The 21,329-nt window shown below is 51.1% G+C and overlaps 1 protein-coding gene across 6 annotated transcripts in view; it reads left to right on the top strand.

Moving 5' to 3' along the window:
• The window catches only part of KCNAB2 (potassium voltage-gated channel subfamily A regulatory beta subunit 2), a 96,600-nt gene that overhangs the window by 50,252 nt on the left and 25,019 nt on the right, over positions 1 to 21,329 (top strand). For 5 of the 6 annotated variants that reach the window (XM_043923322.1, XM_043923319.1, XM_043923321.1 and 2 more), the window contains 2 exons: positions 17,319 to 17,362; positions 18,171 to 18,208. In XM_043923322.1, coding sequence (XP_043779257.1) covers positions 17,319 to 17,362; positions 18,171 to 18,208 — 82 coding nt within the window. Of the gene's footprint in view, positions 1 to 8,307; positions 10,507 to 17,318; positions 17,363 to 18,170; positions 18,209 to 21,329 lie in introns of those variants that run through there. The other variant, XM_043923318.1, reaches the window with a different exon arrangement.

The raw sequence follows: 21,329 nt of genomic DNA, 5'->3' as shown, positions 1-21,329 counted from the left end.
ATGGGAAGTGTTTTTCAATAGGTGGCCTCTGAACTGGTTGCTGTGACTACGCTTAAAGCTGTGATTAGCAAAGGCTGTGGTTTGGGTGTCCCTGGTTCTCGGATGATGGGCTTGTAGGGCTCATTCTGTTGGAAACTCAGAAGGACACTCTGTTTAGCTCGCTTGTCATTGGAATCAGCATCTGTGACAGTGTACCGACCCACCCCCTTTCTCCTCGGAAAGTGGCCAGAGAGCCCCAGAGCTGGCAGCTGAGTCTGTAAATGACCAATATTCAGCTTTATTCCTGTGCCTTCCAGGGACAAGCACTGGCCAGAGCCAGTCACCCAGAAAAAGCCTCCTCCCCACTTCTGCTCAGTCTGTGTTCAGTTGCCAGATCTAGCAAATAAAAATACAGAGCACCCAGTTAAATCTGAATTTCAAACAAATAACAAGTTTATGCCCTAATCGGGACATACTTACACCAGAAGTTATTTGTTGTTTATCTCAAGTCTAGATTTACGTGGGTATCCTATATTTGATTTGATTTCCACCTACCACAGATCCCAGGCGTTATCTGGCTATTCTCTGGAGACTGGAACAGAGACCAGCCCTGTTGCTAAAACATTTTCTCCTGTGGACAAGTGTTTGGGTCTTCAGGGGTCATTGCATGAGCACGTGGTTGTCATTTAAAGATATAAAGCACTTCTGCCCTGAGTCCAGTAGGTGGCAGAATTCTTAAGGCTTTGCATTCTAAAAATCCAGACGTAAAAGAAAGACAAAGGGTCAGCGAGACTGGCCCTAAGGACCTCCTGATTCTGTTGGAGATTTCTCAAGAGGGAGAAGAGGGTCTGAATTTTCTTCTTTTTTTGGGTGGGGTGGGGAGCTATCCATTGATGTTGTTCTTGCTGTTCAGTCACTAAGTCATGTCCGACTCTGCAACCCTATGGACTGTATCACACCAGGCTCCTCTGTCCACGGGATTCTCCAGGCAAGAATACTGGAATGGGTTACCATTCCCTTCTCCAGGGGATCTTCCCAACCCAGGGATCAAACCTTCATTTCCTGCGTTGGCAGGGGGATTCTTTACCACTGGGCCTCCTGGGAAGCCCAAGTCATTGATTGTTGCTGTTCGGCTATTTGTTGTTCAGTTGCTAAGTTGTGTCTAACTCTTTGCGACCCCATGGACTGCAGCACGCCAGGCCTCCTTATCCCTCACTATCTCCCAGAGTCTGCCCAAGTTCGTGCCCATTGAATCAGTGATGCCTTCCAACCATCTCATCTTCTGTCACCCTCTTCTCCTTCTACCCTCAATCTTTCTTTCCCAGCATCAGGGTCTTTTCCAATGAGTCAGATCTTCACATCAGGTGGCCAAATTATTGTAATATCAGCATCCTTTAATTAATTCAGAAATATTTGAGGACCTACTTGACTCCAGGCAACAGGCTTGCAGACATTGCATAACCAGGACAGACAGGGTCCCTCCCCACCCTCTTGGATGTTCCATCCTGGTTGGGGGGTGACAGAGAAAAAGCAGATAAATGGCCTAAGAGAGTCAGGGAGGCCAGGGACAGCTGAGACTCCAGCCATCTGAAAGGAGGACCACTGGAAGTGGTGGGGAAGAACCTTCCAGTTCAAGGGGACAGGGGAACATTTGAGAAAAGAAGGCCTGGGCCAGAGTGAGGAAGACAAGAGCAGTAGAGGGGAGGCCAAGGGAAGAGGCCAGGGGATTGTCCTCCTCCTGGGAGACCCCAGCTCCATCAAGTATAGATATCATTTGTGATGGAGGGTGCCCTGGGGTGAATTATGTCCCTCCAAATTTCATCCACCCAGAAGCCTAGATTGTGAGGCTACTTGGAAATAGGATCTGTACAGATGTAATTAGATGAGCTTACACTGGAGTCGGGTGGGCCCTAAATCCAATGCCTGGTGTCCTAATAAGAGGCCCAATGAAGATGCACAGGGAAGAGGCTTTGTAATGGTGGAGGCAGAAATTAGAGTGATGTGGCCACAGGCCAAGGACTGTGGTCACCAGAGGCTGGCCAAGGCCAGGACAGACCCTCCCCTGGAGCCTACAGAGAGAGCCCTGCCATGCCCACACCCAGATTTCAGCCTTCTGGCCCCCGTTGATGTGAGAGAACCAAGTTCCGTTGCTCAAAGCCCCCCAGTTCGATGAACTCTCTTGCAACAGCCCTAGGACCCGAACACAGCTTAGGGTTGTGGATCCTAGGAAAATGTCCTATTTTCCTGACACTCTAAGAAAAAGGTCTGTGTCACATCTGAAGCTTGATGGACTAACAACCGTGGGGCTGAAACACCCTGAGAACCTTGCTTCACAAGCAGCAGGGTTGACAAGAAAACCACTTGAGCCTTTAGCATCTGATGGGCCAGAGGTAGTCACACTGTGGGGCCCTTTATTCATCTGGTGGATTTCATGTGGCTGTACCCAGGAATTTCAGTTAACTGGGAAGAGAGCCTCTGGAACCATGGCCACCAGTTATGAAAGATCCCAGATAAATGCCCTTCCAAGGTTAATGTTCCCAGCAGCAGCTGGGCTGGGACTCTGTTAAACCTGGTCTTAAATATTAATGTGAAAAAGATAACGCCTCCAGATAAGTGCTGCCTGGTGGAGCAAGGCGAACACCATGCCGCCGGCCCAACACATTATCAGTTGAACTGAGCCTGCAGCTGGGAAAAGATTTCATGTTAACTTCACCCTTTTTTTAAAAACGGTCCTCAACTCCTGCTGTTTTAAAAAAAAAAAAAAAAGGCACTGAATTTTAAAATTTCCACAGTCCCTGTGTCAGCTCCCCCTTCCCACATCCAGCTGGCTGCAGTGATGGAGGGTCCGGATGTGTGGCCTGAGACAGGGCAGCAGCTGTGGTCTCGGGCCCATGTGGTGCCAGGTGGACACTGGACCCTGGTTCAAGGACGCTCCTCTTCTGCCACACACGGCCCTGGGAAGGAACCCAAACTCCCCACTGGATCCCGCACACGCTGCCTCTGATTTTGGCCTGTACTCCTCTTTTTCCCGCTCAGGGTGCGCCTGCCTTTCATTCGTATCTCAAAGGAGCTCACTGCATCCCGCAGTCCTTGCACATCCTCAGTGTCCCCCAGAGGATGCATCCTCCAGATTTTCACAGGGCCGGCTCCCTCCCATCAGCACAACTTTGGCCTCAGAGAGACTTTCCCCACCACCTGGTCTAAACAGATGCCCAGTGAGTCACCCTCAAGCCCACTAACCTCTTGCATTGTTTTTGCGCGTCTGCATCCCGCTGACAGCATGACCTTTGTCTGTTCTCAGCATCTAGAGCAGTCCAAACCTCTGTAAGTACTGGCTGGCTGGTGTTTCCCAGTCTTAGTCTTAACCCACTTTTCAGAACATTCTCCTTCTGGAAATGTCTCTTTCCTGCTGCTTCCTCGGCAGCAGGACTGGAAGCTGCGTTTGAGACTCTCTGCTGCGGCCTGGAGGGCAGGGAGCCCTGGGCAACGAGCCTTGGCCATGAACTTCTGGCAGGGTGCAGGGTCCTACCTTCTTGCAGTTTTTGACTCTAGAGTGTGGCCTCTTACCACTAGCCTCTTACAGGAATCACAGACAGTATCTGATTCGTGGTCAAGCTCATCAAACAGACTTGCTCATTTATTCACAGGAGGTCACTTCAAGCTTGGCCAGTCAGAGAAAACTTCCTTGAAAAATCTGGGAAGCCAGGTGTGTCTTAAAGGATGGGTAGGAAGAAGGAGGAGGGGCAGGAGGAAAGACAGGCGAGGATTGGTGAGTGGACCAGTCTCGGGTGACAGGCAGGGCAGGTCTACCTTGAGCTGGTCCTATATCAGTGTTAGGGGTTGCCCTAACACAGCACACACCACACAGAAGCCCAGAACAGCAGCTATTTATTCTCTCACGATCGGGAGCCCAGAAGTCCAAAAGCCAGGGGTCAGCAGGGCCACACTCCCTCTGAAGGCTCTCGGGAAAGATCCAACCTTGGCTTTTTTTATAATTTTAATTGGAGAATGGTTTCTTCACCATGTTGTGTTAGTTTCAGGTTTACAGCCAAGTGCATCAGTTATACACACGCACATATCCAGTCTCTTTTAGATTCTTTTCCCATTTAGGTCATTACAGAGTACTGGGTAGGTTCCCTATGCTGTGTAATAGGTCCTTATTAATTACCTATTTTGTATATAGTAGTGTGTATATGTCACTCCCAATCGCCCAATTGGGAGTGGAAAACAGTGACAGGTTTTATTTTCTTGGGCTCCAAAATCACTGCAAATGGTGACTGCAGCCATGAAATTAAAAGACATTTGCTCCTTGGAAGAAAAGCTATGACAAACCTAGACAGCATATTAAAAAGTAGAGACATTACTTTGCCAACAAAGGTCCATATTGTCAGAGTTTTTCCAGTAGTCATTTATGGATATAAGAATTGAACCATAAAGAAAGCTGAGTGCTGAAGAATTGATGTAATTCTTTCCAATTGTGATGCTGGAAAAGACTCTTGAAAGTCCCTTGGACTGCAAGGGGATCAAACCAGTCAATCCTAAAGGAAATCAACCCTGAATATTCATTGGAAGGACTGATGCTGAACCTGAAGCGCCAATACTTTGGCCACCTGATGGGAAGAGCCAACTCATTGGAAAAGGCCCTGATCCTGGGAAAAATTAAAGTCAGGAGGAGAAGGAGGCGACAGAGGATGAGGTGGTTGGATGGTATCACTGACTTGATGGACATGAGTTTGAGCAAACTCTGGGAGATAGTGAAAGACAGGGAAACCTGGTGTGCTGCAGTCCATGGGGTCACAGAAAATAGGACATGACTTAGTGACTGAACAACAATAGCCCTTCCCCTTTGGCAACCATAGGCTTGCTTTCTATAATATGTCTGTGCTTCCTTGACTTTGTCTATAGACACATCACTCCAATCTCTGTCTCTGCCTTCACATGACTATTTTCCCTCTGTGTGTCTCTGTCAGTCTCCAAATTCTCCTCTCCTCATGAGTACAGCAATCATTGGATTTAGGGCTCACCCCAGTCACCTCCTCTTTATGTCATGACATCTACAAAGATTCTTTTTCTGAAGATGGTCACATTCATGGGTGCTAGGAGTTAGAACATGGACTTGTCCCTTTGGGGGACATGTTTCAACCCACACTGGGTCACCAGGGCTGACTCAACTCCCAAGCCTGCAGGAATGTCACTGAGTGTCCTGGGGGGGAACCCAGCTCTGGACAAGTCATGTGGTCTCCCCAGGTCTCAGTGTCCCCATCTGGAAAGCAGAGACTATAGTCACTTCCTCATAGAATTGTCCTGAGGACTAAATAAGGTAGTGATGGAAACCAAAGCTCCAGGCTTGGCTCCTGGTGAGAGAGAAACCGTCTTGGAGTATCATGGGTACCAACAGAAGCACCTGGAGAAGCATCTCATGTTCTGTGTGGCCATCAAGCAGATGGGAAGCGAGGGAGGGAGGGAGAGAAGTGGTGAGACGAGCCAGTCATTCTGGAAGAGCTGCCGTGCCATGATCCACGGGTCTCCCCAGCCCCCTGGGGCAGGTTGGGATGGATCCCAGGCACCATGCCAGAAGCTCCTGTTGTAAGGAATTCTCTTTGGTGGCATTCTGTGGACACAGCAGGGCTTTTACTCGGGGTGGCTGCCCCTCAGATTCATCACGGCAGGAACCAGCCACTTTGTTTTAACAACAGCAGGTCCTGGAGAGGCAGAAAAAGAACCCCAAATCTGCTGTGGCTCAAAACCATCCACACTTGATGTTTCTACACCAAGCCCTTTTCTGGGTCTCACTTCTTCACCAAAACACGTTTGAAAGGAGAGACCCTTTGGAGTGACATTTAATTGTGGCAAGTTCAGGTTGAGGTCTTATGCTTTTGGTTTTCCCCTCTTGTCTTTTCTTGTGATTTTCTAAGTACATTAAGAGTTTGTGACCCCTGTCTGAGGCACGTGGAAAGTTCCAGCTGCGCAAACCCACCCGACCAACTCCTCCGCTCAGCAGTTCTCTGCTGGACCCGCCACATTTGCCCTGGGTTCCCAGGGCAGGTTCTGAGGTCAGACGTCCATTCCCACCGTCCCCACAATGCGTTACAGAGGCTTGAGCGGAGACTGGGGACTCTACACCGGGCCAGGTGCAAGAGTCCTGGGAGAGTGGCTCCTGTGTGGCCCCCAGGCCTCTGGTATCACTGGGGAGGCTGAGGTCTGACACCCAGAGGAAGGAAGGTTTATTGGTGCTTGAGAAGCGGGGGAGACTGCTTCACACGGCATGTACTATCTCAGCTGATGCCAGGGGATGACAGGGAGTTAAAAGGCAGGGAAACAGGAAGGGCACTGCCATAGGGAACAGCAAGAGTGCAGGCCCAGAGTCTTTTGAAAGCGTTGACATTTTTTTTCAGTAACAGCTATACTGAGATATAATTCACATACCATATACCCATTTGTTGTTCTGTCACTCATTCATGTCCAACTCTTACAATTTAATGGTTTTAGTATATTCATATAACTGTGCAAAAATTGCCAATTTTGGAACATTTTTGTCACCCCCATAAGGAAATCCCATACCCACATTAGCTATCATTCCCTGATTCTCCACTCCCCCCACCCCCTAGAGTCACTAATCTGCTTTCTGTCTCTATGGATTTGCCTATTCTGAATGCTTTTTTTTTTTATTTTATTTATTTTGGCTGCACTGGGTCTTCATTGCTTTGTGCGGGCTCTCTCTAGTTGTGGTGAGCGGGAGCTACCCTCTAGTTGTGGAGCGCGGTTTTCTCACTGCAGCGGCTTCTCTTGTGGCCAAGCGGAGCACGGGCTCTAGGCACACGGGACTGACTCAGCAGTTGCAGTGTGCAGGCTCAGTAATTGTGGCACACGGGCCTAGCTGCTCCGAGGCAGGTGGGATCTTCCTGGACCAGGGATCAAACTCGTGTGCCCTGCATTGGCAAGCGGATTCCCAACCATGGCACCACCAGGGAAGTCCCCTGAACATTTCATATGAATGGAATCATACAGTACATGGCCTTAAAGAACCCGCCTGCCAATGCAGGAGACCTAAGAGACACAGGTTTGATCCCTGGGTCAGGAAGATCCCCTGGAGGAGGAAACTGCAACCCACTCCAGTGTTCCTGCCTGGAGAATGCCATGGACAGAGGAGCCTGGTGGGCTACTGTTCATAGGTTCTCAAAGAGTCAGACTCGACTGAAGCGACTTAGCATGCCCATGACTCGTTTCCTTCTCTTAGCATGATGTTTTCCAGGATCATCCATGTTGGGACCTGTGTCAGTACGTCATGCTTTGTATGGCTGAATAACATTCTACTGTGTGGATATAGACTACATTTTGTTTGTTCGTTCGTTATTTTATCTGTTGTTAGACATTTGGGTTGCTACAACTTTGGGGCTGTGATGAGTAATACTGCTGTGGACATTTGTGTTCAAGTTTTGGCATGGGCGTTATGTTTTCATTTCTCTGGGCACATACCTAGGAGTGGAATTGCTGGATTGGGAGGTGAGATGGGTGACCTTTTACACACTGTGGTGACTAAGTCTTTGTGAATCTCACTTAAAGCTCAGAGGACACCATCTGGTTAAGAGCAACCCTGAGGAATCCATAGTGAGATGCTGTCCCCTGTGGGATCCATAGTGAGATGCCGTCCCTTGTGGGATCCAATGATTTGCCAGTGCACAGAGAACCGAGTGAGATGGAATGAAGTAGAGGATCTCCACACCCTTCAGGCCAGTGCATAGCATCACTCAAATCTCTTGATAAAAACACAGCTTCCCAGGACTGCTCTGGCGGTTCAGTGGTTAAGACTTCACCTTCCAATGCAGGAGGTGCAGGTTCGATCCCTGGTCGGGAAGCTAAGATCCCACATGCCTCGGGGCCAAAAAACCAAAACATAAAATGGAAGCAATATTGTAACAAATTCAGTAAAGACTTTAAAAATGATCCACATCGGAAAAAGAAATGCATTTTCCCAGGCCCAGCCCTAGAGCTGCTGATTCCGTAGGTGTGGTTGGGGCCCAGGAATCTGCATTTGTAACAAGCTCCTCTAGCATCCTGCTCAGGTATTGAGCACCCCTGCTGTGGACTGTAAGCTCCACAAGCCTGGGGAGGAGCCAGAGACAGGGTCTTTGCCACCTGCAGCCTCTTCAGCAGGTGTGTGGGCTTCCTGAGAGCCAGGGTCTATTGTCTTCAAGTGCAGGGCCCAGTTGGTAGAGGGCCCAGCTCGTAGAGGGGCCAGCACTGCAGCCTGCCCTGCCTCCTTCCCATCGCCCGTCACCCGAGGGACTCAGGGACCCACGCCAGGCAGGTGGAAGAGGAAGGCAGCACTGGCCTGTGGATCCTGAGGGGCCCCTACTGGCCTCCACAGGTGGCGTCTGTGACCTGCCAGGGCCCCCTTGGCAAAGGTACCAGCTCTGCCCTCCTTTGTCCCCAGGACCAGGTCCCCCCCTGGGGAGTGGTTCCTGCTGCCGAGTCAGGCCATGGGGAGGACAGACAGGGTACACTTACCGATTGGGGGTGGGGAGAGTCTCTCCCAAGGGCCTCTCCTAACTCCATGGCCAGAAAGCCCTTCTTCTCTGCTGAGGGATAGTGGGAGTGCTTCCTGAGGACCGGACCCCAGTGTGAGCACTTTTGTGATCTGAATGCCCTGGTGACCTGCACTGGACCCAAGAGCACTGAGGCTTGGGGAGGGAGTCACTTGCCCCTGGCTGCCCAGCTCGGGAGCAGCGGGGCTGGGACTGGACGGAGCAAGGTTTTATTATTAACTTCTCAAAAAGGCAGGGCCAGATCTGAGAGCAAGTGCAGCCACCGTCCTCTGTGAACATCTCAGGGTGGCTTCTTCTCTGAGTCCTGTCAGAGCACAGGCTAGATAGCCAGCAGGCGTGCAAGGTTCCTGCAGAGCCGGCTCCTGAGGGACAGAGTGGTCCTCGGGCCAGCCACCTCATTCTGTCAGTGGAAGTCCAGAACTCAGAGATGGCGGGACACTCGCCTGGGATCATACAGCAAATTAGCAGCAGAGCCTGACCACCTGCCTCCCATCCACCCTCTCCTTCTCAGTCACAGGGCAGGAAGGGACCTAAAAGTCAGCCATGGCGAGGGCCACCCTGCAGGGTGAGAGTGGCATGCTTGGGGTCAGAGAGCAAAGCCAGCCCTTCCTGCCAATGGGGGCATCTCTCAGGGTTTCAGGGAAGCCCTTAACCTTGTTCCAGAAGAGCTTGTTCCCATCTTCATCCTGATCCCCTTAGTGTGGGAAAGGAGGCTGGGCTAAAGCAGAGGATTTTCATTCATTCATTCATCCATCCTTCCATCCATTCATTCATTCCTTAGTTTATTCATACATTCACTCTAAAAGTGTTTATTGAGCCTCAGCTGCAAGCTAAGTACTGTGAGAGGGCTGGAGCGTCTCAGGTCTCTGAGACCGCAGGCTTCTTTCCTCACTTCACCTGGGTCATTACCATTCAGAAAGAGTGGCCCTCTCTCCTCCAGATCTCTGGTGATTTGACTTCTTGTGCCAAAACCTGGTTGCAGCCTTGTTTTCTTGGATGAGAATCGCCACGGGACAGAGTTGGCCAGGCCGACTGCCTGCACGCTCAGCCGTCCACTCGGCTGCAGTGCCTGCCTCGTCCAGTCCCAGCTGAGCAGCTGTCAGCCTGGAGCACCCGTGCTGGCCTCCCGGGGATCGGCCAGGGCAGCCGGGCGGCTTGTGCATCCGCTTCATTAATAATGAATCGCCAGATGCCTCCCACACCTCCCGCGCCTCTCGCCAGTCACCTCATTGACTTGGTGGGAGTCTCAACAGCCACGGTGAGCAGACCCAGGCTCCCTCTGAGAGACCTGGGGAAGCCTGGAGAAGCAGCTGCTTCCCGAACCCCCTGGCTGCCACACTGATGGGAGACACCCTCCCTCCCCCTCCTGCTGTCAGAGGACGGCAGTGTCGCTCATTGGTCGCGAGTTACTGGCAGCCCAGCCCTGCTGGACACAGCTGGGCTGGGGGTTCAGGCGGGCAGAGCCAGACCAGGTGGGGCAGAGGACGGACCCGCAGAGAAGGGAGAGAAAATGGCATTCCCCCCCACCCCTGGGTTTCTGAGTTCTATCTGATCAGATCTTCTCTAGCACATTTCTGGAAATTTGACTCTCTTCTGTCTGAGACCACATGGGCTTTTTCTACATCATTGCCTTTGGAAATCTTCACTTCTGGCAGCTCCTTCAGCTTCTGGGATAAAGTCTTGTCCCAGGCGGAGAGGGGCTTCCAGGGGCAGATGACCTTGGAGCCCAGAAAGAGAGGGGACGTGGTCAGGAGCTGATCGCCGGCGACATGCAGGTGTCCTTCGTATGCTCGGAGCACGGCCTCAAGGGCCGGGGCCCTGAGGAGCGGCTGGGCCGGCCAGCGGCCAGCAGCCCCAGCCTGGGCACCCGAGGCCGCTTCCGTGCGGTGGCCATGGTGGCCCGGAGCCTGGGACAGCTGTCGGTGCAGAGCCTCCCGAGCGCAGGCGACGCCAGCGTGAAGCAGCCCGGGATGAAGTATAGGTATGCAGTGCGCGGGGCTGTGCGGGGCAGGGTTGCCCTCCCCACAGTGTCTGGGGGAGCTTGGCAGATGTGGGGGGAGAAATAAAATCGAGGTCAGGGTCAGGCCCCGGTTTCTTCCCCATCGTTGGTGGGGAGGGATGATGATGCCTTTTCTCTCCTTCTGCCTGTTTGTTTCCCTTCCTGGGGGCAGGGGCTGGGGGTTGTCACTAGAGCTGAGCACGCCCCACCCCATGTCAGATACTGTGTGATACTTCCTCTTCCTGGCAGCCCCAGGGCAATGACCACAGGTGCCCTGCCCTCCCCCTGGGCACACAGGCCTCAGGAATGCCCCCTGAGTGGTCTGATACCTTTGCAGCTAAGCCACCTTGACAAACCTCAGTTTAAGAGTCAGGGATATAGAGTGAACCATGTGATAGAGTTAATCTTCCCCCACTCCTTGACCTGAGCCGAACCCCAGACCCAGATTCCTCTACAGCAGGATTCAGCCTCTGCAGGGCACAGGCAGCAGCTGGAGTTCTCTGCTAAGGGCTCAGACCTGGCTTCTGTGTGTCCCTCTGCTTGGGCCCAGCCCCCCACGTGCTCTGGGGGGACTCTGTACGTAGAGAGCATGCAAAGGTCCAGTGTCAGCGGGGCCTTCCTGACATTCCTTGCTTCCCCCCTTGCCCTACCCAGGGTCTTGCTCAGATGCCCAATGGGATGCCCCCAGGTGCAAAAGGAGGGCTGGATCTGAACCCTGGACCCCTGGGTCACCCAGCTAGAGGTCTGGCCTTCCTATAATTTTCTTAATAATTTTTGTTGAAGGAGAGTTGCTTTACAATGCTGTATTAGTTTCTTCTGTTTACAGCAAAGTGAATCAAGTTTATATATACATATACCACCTCCTTTTTGGATTTCCTTCCCATTCAGGTCACTGCAGCATGTTAAATAGAGTTCTCTGTGCTATACATTGGGTTCTCATTAGTTATCTATTTTATACATAGTATCAATAGTGTATATGTGTCAATCCCAATCTCCCAGTTCCTCTTCCCCCTCTTTCTCCCTTGGTACCCATATGTTTGTTCCCCACATCTGTGTCTCTATTTCTGCTTTGCAAATAACAATGGAATATTATTCAGCCATAAAAACAAATGAAATTGGGTCATTTGTAGAGACAAGGATGGACCTAGAGAGTGTCACACAGAGTGAAGTGAGTCAGGAAGACAAAAGCAAACATCATGTATTAGTGCATGTGGAATCTGGCCTTTCTTACTCACGAGTTTCTCTGTACTTAGAGCCTTGAGCGCTTTGAGAATGATGTTCCAGGGAAAGGGTAGTTCTTACCACAAACCATCTTCATGAACCAGAAAAGCTAAGTTAGGTCCCTGGTTTCCAACTCTGCTCTCTGAGACTCAAATCACATGGGCCACCAACCTCAGAAAAGGCTGCAGAAGAATCTGGTTGTATTGGAGGAGGATGGGTTTCTAGCTGGTATTGCTGCTGCTGCTAAGTCGCTTCAGTCTTGGTTGGTACCAACTTGAAAAGTATTGAAAGAATGGATCCTAAGAAATGAGCTGTGTGGCTTAAACCTCTAGCTTAAACCTTAAACCAGTGCCCAGAAAATGGACCTCATGTGAAGGACCCGTGTCATAAGTCCCAGGCCTCCTCAAGATGAATTCTGGGATAACAAGGCCTTCTGCATCTCCACCTGTAACCCTCCTGCCCTGGATCTTTGGGGACATTTGACATGCTCTTATGGGTCTTTGGGGTACAGAGCTTTTGTTCCCATCCATCCTCTCAATTCAGTAAGGACAATTCAGAGCAGAATTCTCTTCTAGAAACTCTGGTGGTTTATCTTTTGTTAAGTGGGAACCAAAAACAAAGAGTAAACAGAATCTATTTTTTAGTTTAGATACATGTTACCTGCCGAGACTTTTAAGTCAATCCTAAGATCATCAAAAGAGTGAGACCATTTCTAAAAGTATGAAGGATAATGTACACAGGAAATGTGGCTATTGACAGGATTTCCCTGCCAAGATCTTAAGATCCGTTGAAGATTGGACATCAAAGAGCCTGAATGCTTAAGATTACTGTGTGCACCTATGTGTGTACATCTGTGTGTGTGTGTGTGTGTGTGTGCATCTATGTGTGCACCTATGTGTGCATCTGTTTATGTGCACTTGTGTGTACATCTGTGTATGTGCACCAGTGTGTATGGATCTGTGTGTGCATTGGTGTATGTGCATCTATGTGTGCATCTGTATGTGTGCACTTGTGTGTGCATGTGTGTGTGTGCACCAGTGTGTGTGCACCTGTGTGTATCGATCTGTGTGTGGATCTCTGTATATCTGCAACTGTGTATGAATCTCTGTGTGTGTGCACCAGTGTGTGTGTGTACCTGTGTGTATGTGTATCTGTGTGTATGCATGCCTGTGTATGTGTGTGTGTGTGACATGTTGGAGGCACTGAAGGCAAGACAGGCAGTGTAGGGAGGTGCTCGCTGGGTCAGAGGGTTCAGAGTCTGAGACCCCAGCCCCAGCTTTCCACCCTGGGGGACCCCACCTGTCCTTACAGGTGGCAAGGCCTGGGGAGCTTGCCTTGGTGGTAAGAGGGAGAAGGTGGGCTCATTTCCTTGTAGGTGTATAGTCTCAGAGCTGAAATGGAAGTCAGAACCCAAACCACCAGACACCTCTGCTGAGCACCGGATCCCTGCCTGATGGGGTTGTTCCATGATGACTCTCCCAGGATCACAGCCAGGGTACATGTAGGTGGGAGCTACAGGGGGCCTGATCCAGGAACACCCACTACTGACCACCTCCTTAAGGAGCTGGCCCTTCACAGTGGCACTGAGCGTGGTGTGGCCTGTGCCACCGGGGTGCACATTCTTGCCAAAGGGTCCCTTTGGCACTGAGCAATAGAGATGCTCAGTGTGGAGGAGGGGAGACCCCAAGGCCTGTGAGTAAAAAGAGGGTCCAGCACTGGATCCTGAGGGTCTGGTCCCAGGCCTGGGCTTCTCAGCCCCACTTTAAACCAACAAGCACCCCCAGGACCTGTGGCTGCCAGATGCAATCTGATGGCAAAGGTCTGGTAGCCCAGGTCCGTCGTAGGAAGCCTGGAGTCTGGGGGCGGGCAGGGCTGTAAACAGATAATCCCCTGCAGGGTGACAGCTGACAGGAAACCCCAGCATCCCTGCCCATCAAACCTTCTCCAAGGCCAAGTTGCTTTCCATCACCTGACCACATTTTTGTCCCTTGCCCAGATGGCTGAAGTTAAAGGCCCTGAACAGCTATTTTTAAAGGATGCATAATTGCCTAGAATGTGAAATGCAGTGTTTAAGGGTGTGGCCCATTGGGGTGGAGGGGGGCGGTGCTGCATGAAAAACGTCACTGTTTTCCTCCAGCAAAGGTTAAATCCCTGAGTCCTCATTAGCCATTTTTCCAGACCACAGGAGGGCCAGGAGACAAATTAATAAAGACTAACATTATCGGGGTTTAGGGATTTAGCCAACTATTATATCACTGTGGCGAGTTTTAATTAGGGGAAGAAAACCTGTAGGAAATGCTTTCCCCACGTAGAAAGTTGTGAGTGGCAGCGTGTCTCCAGCCCAGGTCCACACGAAGCTGTGCTCTGTTGGGCTGCCCCCACCCCCACCAAGCTGCCGTATTTATAAAGCTTCCAGCCCGGAGATACCCTGTCCTTTCTCATTCCTCCTCCGGAGGCCTGGCAGCGGATGGCAGAACTAATACCATCATTTTAACAGGGAAACAACTTGAGCGGGGTAATTGCAGCATGGCGTGGTGTCCTAGTTTTGCTAAATTATTCCTGTGGGCGGTGGGTGGAGCCACAGCTGCATCACCAAGCACCCTACATCCGTCCGAGGAAACTCGGAGCCCCTTCTGATGGGCGAGGGCGGTCGCCTCTCTTCAACCACAGACACAGGTGGGCTCAGCCTGCTGTCCTGTGTCCTCACCTGTCTGCTACTAAAGCCGCCCAGCCCCTGAACAAGCTGTGCGTGCAGGCACTTAGTTGCACACTGATGAAGGGCAGTTGCAGGAGGACAGACCTAAAACTTCACCTTCTGCAGAACCTGGCCGGGAAATTGCTCCTCCACCATCATGCCTGAGGGTGGTTTTAGAGAGGCGGGGGGCTCAGTCTCCCTCCCAGCACCTGGATTTATCCAGACCAGGTGCCCAGGTCTTCAAACACCCAGGCATCACAAACAGGGTTCTAAAGGTTTTCATGACTGTGCTCATTTCCAGGGAAGGCTTCTCAAAGGGGTTTATGACCCAAAATGGTTAAGACTACTGATTAGAACTTTTAGTCCCTGATGCTTTGTTATCGGACCACTCCTAAGCAGCATTCTAATTTCTCACCCGAAGTATTTTCTCACTGGTGTAAGATAAACTAGCTAACCTGCTAAAAAGAACTGGCCTGATGCAGGGTCTATAAGTGATGTCATTGTGCTTTTCTTTCTTTCTTTAATTCCTTTTTAATTCCTATTTCTTTATACATAACAAAACACAAGTTCACTTTCTACTTAGCAAGCAACATCAATTCAAGCATGATTTAAACTATATAAGAAAATATTTAAAGAATGTGTTCGAGTCATCAACTCTGGAATTTCATACATACTGTATTTCAGATCTCTCCTCTCAAGTCTGAAGCTAAATCAAGAATATTCCAAGTATTTTTTCCCTGTTTTTGGAGATATAATTGACCCATAACATTGCATAAGTTTAAGGTACAATGTGATGATTTGATACATTTACCTGTTGTGACATGATCACCACCATCGGTTTAGTTAACATCTATCACCTAACGGAGTTATGAATCACGCCTCTTTCTAGGGTCACAAACCAAGTGGCTCTGGGTTGGAATATGCAAGCAATGCTGAGGGCATTAGTAGATTATTTCACTGATTTATAGAAAAAAAATAAACACAAGGGGAAACTTGAGTTCCTTTTTTAACGTGGTAACATTTAAAGCCTATTTGATTTATACATTGTTTCTCAAATAAGGAAAAGGCTGCAGTCCACCCCACCCCACCCCAGTGCTGTGCTTTCTTGAAAATGAGACTCCTGCAGAGTCAGTGTTCTGTGTCCCTTTGCCCAGGCACACATGTTATCCCATTTCATCCTCACAGCAACCCCCTGAGAGAGGCAGCATCTCAAGCCCATTCTATAGATGAGCTCACTGAGGCTTCAGGTGGTTACATGATACACCCAGGGGCAGGCATACAGCCAGGAAGGTCGAAGCAGAGTTTGAACTACAGCTTCTGAGCCTCTGCCTGTAGCCACTGCCGATCCACTCCCCTCTCTGGAAAAGAAAACAGCTGCTATCATGTCCTCATTTAGGAAAAACTACCAGCATATCCTGTAGGAACAGTGGGCCAGTGGCTGGGCTGATTTTCATGGAAATGTAACGAGAAAGCTGGGCAATTTAGAACTACTTAAATTTGGTGACAAACTGTTATCAAACTGCTTAGGAGTTTATTCTATCCACCCCCAATCAACAACCAGCTGTGATGTGGGCAGGGTCCAGGGATCTTGTAACCGGGGAAACTGAGGCTGCAGAAGGTCAGAGAGGGGAGGGTCAGGCTAGCCCCACATCTGCTTCCCAGGGGGCCACCCACGTGGGGTAGAAAAACAGGACACAGCACCCACTGAAGTGAGAAACATCCAAGGGCCCTGGGAAAGGAGGCTGGGGTCCACCCTGTGCATCTCTCACAGCTCTCTGGCTTCCCACCTGTAGGGTATCACAGCCAAGGCAGGTCCCAGGACCGGGATGTCTCAGGAGGGAGGTGGACTTGTGCCCTGCCACTTGTTAACCTCACCATCCAGGCGGCTTCCATAAAAGGCTGGAGAGGGGGCCACCACTGGGGTGGGGAGCGTGTTCTCAAAGTCTGGGTGGAATCCAACTTTCTCCCAGGGTGCTCTTCTGTAAAACAGGATATCAGAAAAAGGGGATTGCCTGCCGCACTGAGCTTTTGGGGAATTGGTGACAGGGCCACCCTGCCCGCTGCCCTCGGGCAGGCTCCAGCCCAGCCAGCCTTGGCGGGAGGGACAGACCAGGCCGGACAGGAAGCCCAGGCCTCAGCAGGGCGCTGCCGCCCTCTGTGACCCCCTGAAGGCATTAATGACAGCCTGCAGCTGGTCCCCATGGGCCCGGGACAGGCCCCATCTGGCAGGCACTAAGCAGGCCTGTGGTGGGGCCCCAGGCAGCCCACGCAGCTGTGGCCACTAATCCTGACCAGGACGTGTGCCACCAGGGGTCAGTCTGGCTCTTGCCCTCCTCCGTGGCTCTGGCTGGGGGTCAGGCCTGCTGCGGGCACGGGCGCCCCTCCATGGAGCTCTCATCTCCCCTGATTCCTCCTACAGAGAGACAGGTCCAGGGGCCACATGGCCCAGGGGATGTGAGACTAACTTGTCCTGTACTCCACGAAGAGGGGAAGTGAAGATACACAAAACGCAGATGTGGAACTAAAGAAATGCAAAGAGAAGCTTCTCACGAGAGAGGGTCCGCAAGGCCTGACCCAGTCTTGTTTCAGCCCATGAAACAACACGAGGCCCATTCCATGTTCTCCCCCAACGGTGGCTTCCAGGGCCCTGCGGTGGTCACAGCATGGCCTGTCCCAGCAACATGGCCATGCCCTGGTGTGTGGGGTGGGGGACAGATGGACCTTTACCCCAGGGTGGGTGAGCAGCAGGCTTCTCTCCAAAGGACCCCTGGCCTTCAGAGCCTTAAACGACATGCGTGGGGGGTTCGGGAGACTGGGCAGTGGAAACAATGGGTCCTGCCCTTAGCTTCCGAGAACTCACACCATGTTTGTCTTCCAGGAACCTGGGCAAGTCGGGCCTGCGGGTCTCCTGCCTGGGGCTCGGTGAGTGTGGGGGCCTCTCAGTGCCGTGGTGCCCACAGAAGCAGGGGTGGTGGGAAGGCTGAAGGGGTCACCTCTGGGGGTGAGGGGAGGGAGTTTCACCCGGAGCCAGGGTTGGGGGAAAGGAGAGGCTTGGTTGCCGTGGCAACCAAGAGGCCATGGGGGAGGGGCCTAGGACAGGGAGGGGGACAGAGATGCAGCCTTAGTGAACACCAGGGCGCTCTGCACACACAGCCCCCTGCCCAGCAGCAGAGAACCAAGGAAGCCCCCTGCCCCCCAAGCCAGCACCTTCTTTCCTTACATAACAGGGTCCCTCATGAAGAGCAGTCAGATTTTGCCCTTTTTTTCCTTTTGCCAGATATGATCTCTGTTCTGAGAACATGCTGTCTCTCCACCTCACAGTGCACATGTACACACACACACACACACACACCACCCAGCAAGTGTGAGGACACAGCTGTCAAACCAGCGCATCTTCAAAGAGACAGCCCTAGCCCTGCTGCCCACAGGGTGTCCCCGGAATAGGAGTTGCAGTGGCAAGAGCCCCAACAAACCCGTCACAGCCCACCAGCCAGCTGCCTGCTCTGGGCGCTTACTGTCCCCTTCGTTCCTTGGCCCCAAGAGACAGAGACTTGCCCCAAAGGCCAGGAGTCCACACGTGCCCAGCACACGCTCACGCAGAGCAGCAAGGTGGCCCATGGCTGCCTTCTCCCCGCACCGCCATGTCCGGCTACCTGAGGTCTAAGCACCCTGGGAAGAACTAGCATCCCTGGGGGCATTCTCTGACTTCAGCCTGTGTCTCTCCTTCCAGGAACATGGGTGACCTTCGGAGGCCAGATCACCGACGAGGTGAGATGGGGCTCCCTCGTTCCCCCAGGCCCCGGGGAGGGCCACCAGCGCCCTGGGTACGTGGTAAAGTCTTCCAAATGTACCAGGTGGTCTTCGCTCAGGGCGGCCTCCATGGCTCCCTCCTTCTGTTTCTCCAGGGTGCCCTGGGGGACAGCAGAAAGGGTGAGCCAGGCGGCAGTGGTGCCAACACCTAGCAGCTGGGTGCCTTGAGGCTTCAGCAGATCCTTTAAAGTCCCAGAAACTCAGGTTTCTCATCTGTGTGACCCCCGCCTCACAGTTAGGGGAATTCCAAGAGAGCTCACTTTCCAAATCATCAAGCCCTATGCGATCTATGCTGCTGCTACAGAGGATGCCCATGTGGCTTTGAAACTTCAGTAAATGTCTGTCAAGAGCATGCAGATTGTGGGACTTCCCTGGTGGTCCAGTGGCTAAGACTCCCCGCTCCCAATGCAGAGGGCCTGGGTTCAATCCCTGGTCAGGAAACTAGACCCCACACGCCACAACTAAAGATTTGTGTGCTGCCATGAAGATCAAAGGTCCTGCATGCTGTAGCGAAGACCCAACACAGCCAAATTTTAAAAAATTAGAATGTAGATTTGCAGATTTGCTGCAAACTGAAGACCAAGCAGATGAACATTTGACTGAGCTGCTAACTGCGCATGCCCCAGAGCCAGCGTTCGTGGGATACACTGCCATGGGATGGACCTGCTAGGGCTGCTCTCCCCACCCTGAGATGCAGCATGGCCAGTGTCTGTCCTGAAGAGGATGATGATTCCCAGGCTGGTATGCACTTCTGGGCAGGAAGTGAGTATCTTGGAAGTGAGAACTGTGGTATTTGCTCAGAGAGCTCAGAACCTCTACACGAGATGCTGTCTGCCTTCGCGTCCGCCCTGATTACTGTTGGGAAGGTTGCATTTAAAAAATGAATGGGCACCCAGTCATGTCCAACTCTCTAAGACCCCGTGGACTGTAGCCCACCAGTCTTCTCTGTCCATGGGATTCTCCAGGCAGGAATACTGGAGTGGGTTGCCATGTCCTCCTCCAGGGGATCTTCCCAACCCAGGGATCGAACCCGTGTCTCTTGCATCTCCTGCATTGGCAGGTGGGTTTTTTACCACTATGCCACCTGGGAAGCCCTTAAAAATATAAATTAGTTCATTTGAGACATTTATCTATGGTTGCTCAGTTACTTTTCAAAGGAAAAGCTTGGCTTCTGTCACCATCTAGATGCATTTCATTTGCATTCTGGTTCCTTCTGTGACCATAGCTGTTATAGAACTGTTGATATTCGCCCCTGCTCTGAGGTTCCAGGTCTGAGCTATCTCAGACTAAAGTTGGCAGTTTTTAAGGTGCAGGCAATTGTTTCGCTTCAGCCACCAGATTGTTTCCGAGCACTTAGAAGGTTGGAGCCCTGGAGTCCATGTGCTTTACCCCAAATAAATTGAGTCTGATTCCCCTGCTTCCCTTTCAATGTGGAAGAATTCTGTCAAGGATATGGCTTCATTTCCGAATGGCATTATTAGCTACACTGTGTGTGATGTCCTTGTTGGAAAGATACAGAGAAGTGGTCGGATGGTAACCATCCAATTAGGTGACTTTTTCAGCAACAGATCCATCGCAGCCAAAGAGTATTGATTAATGATCTGATGACAGCCACAGCTGGCTCCTGCCTCCCCCATGTCCCCATCAGGGACATAGTGACACGTATGAAGACATTGGAAGTCGTTGGCAAATGACACAAAGCTGGAAGGACGGTGGATACAATAGATGACAGATTCAGGGTTCTAAAAGGCCCTGGCAGGTGAAAATGATTGAACAAAAGAGCAAGCAGAATTTTTGTATTAAATCCTACAGTCAGTGTCCCAAAAAATCAATACATCAAGACTAAGGGGCCCACCTTGCCACAGTTCAGATGAAGAATGCCTGGATTTTATTCTTTAGCTGACTGCCTGGTCTGAGCCAGCAGGATTAGTGCCGCAAGGAGGCAAAGCAAAGACCATCTGGGCTGCAGAGGAACACATGTGCAGCCCCAGGCCCACTGGGCACTCCAGCTGGGTGACCCCACCTGGAATACTGTGTCCCTTACTAAGTTCATGTCCAAAGGAAGGCATTCAGCATGCTGTGGAATTCAGAAACAGAGTTCTGTTTTTAGAGTGGCTTCCTGTGTACAAGACACTGTGCCAGATGCCAGGGAGACCCAGAAATGAGGAACCAATGGATTTACTGTGGCAAAGGGGTGTTCCCTGGCTGGACTTGGAAAACATCAGTAAGTGATGGCCCCAGGGCCAAAGCTGGTCCCCAGCCTGTATTCTTTTAATTTTTTGTTTTTCCTTTCTTCTTAAATATATGAAACGTAAAATTTGCCATTTTAATCACTTTTCTTGTGGTTAAAATAAGCATAACGTAAAATGTACCATGTTAACCATTTTTGAAGTATACAGTTATCTTGAAGTAAACAGGTATTAAGTACATTAACTTTGCCGTGCAACCATCACCATGTTCTATTTCCAGCATTTTTCATCACCCCAGATAGAAACTCGGTACCCAGTAAGACAGAACCCCCAGTCCCTGGTCACCTCTCATCCACTCTCTGCCTCTATGGATTCCACAGCCATTTTTGTAAACAAAGTTTTTTCGGCAGGCAACCACATCAGTTCAAATTGTCTGTGGCTGCTTTCAGACTATGAGGGCAGAGTGGAATAGTTACCACAGAGACCATCTGGTCTGAAAAGCCTGAAATATTTACCCTCAGCCTCTTTACAGAAAAGGATTGCTGTCAGCCATCCTTTGGGGTCACAGCAGCATCTGCAAATATCTGTGGGTTGTTGTCCCAGGGAAGGGGACTTCCGTGGGTCAGGCAGGGATGCAGGAAGCACTCAGTGTTAGCAGACCTCACATCTCATGGCAAAGTGCCAGAGCTGCCCTGGACAGAATCAGGTTTCCAAACTCTAGTTCAGTGTCCTTTCTGTGATCTCACACAGCTGCTCAGGCAGAAAATGCCCCCTCGGGCCTGTGTTCCAAGCAGCCTGGGCAATAAAAACTTAATAAAAACAGTGGCTGAGAACTTTACATTTATTATGGCTCTCAATCCTCTATCAACTCAGAGAGGTGGGTGCTGTTA

Source organism: Cervus elaphus, chromosome 14, assembly GCF_910594005.1.
Source record: "Cervus elaphus chromosome 14, mCerEla1.1, whole genome shotgun sequence".
NCBI lineage: Eukaryota > Metazoa > Chordata > Mammalia > Artiodactyla > Cervidae > Cervus > Cervus elaphus.
Note: the sequence above shows the minus strand (reverse complement) of the source record. Positions and strands in the feature narration are given on the sequence as shown.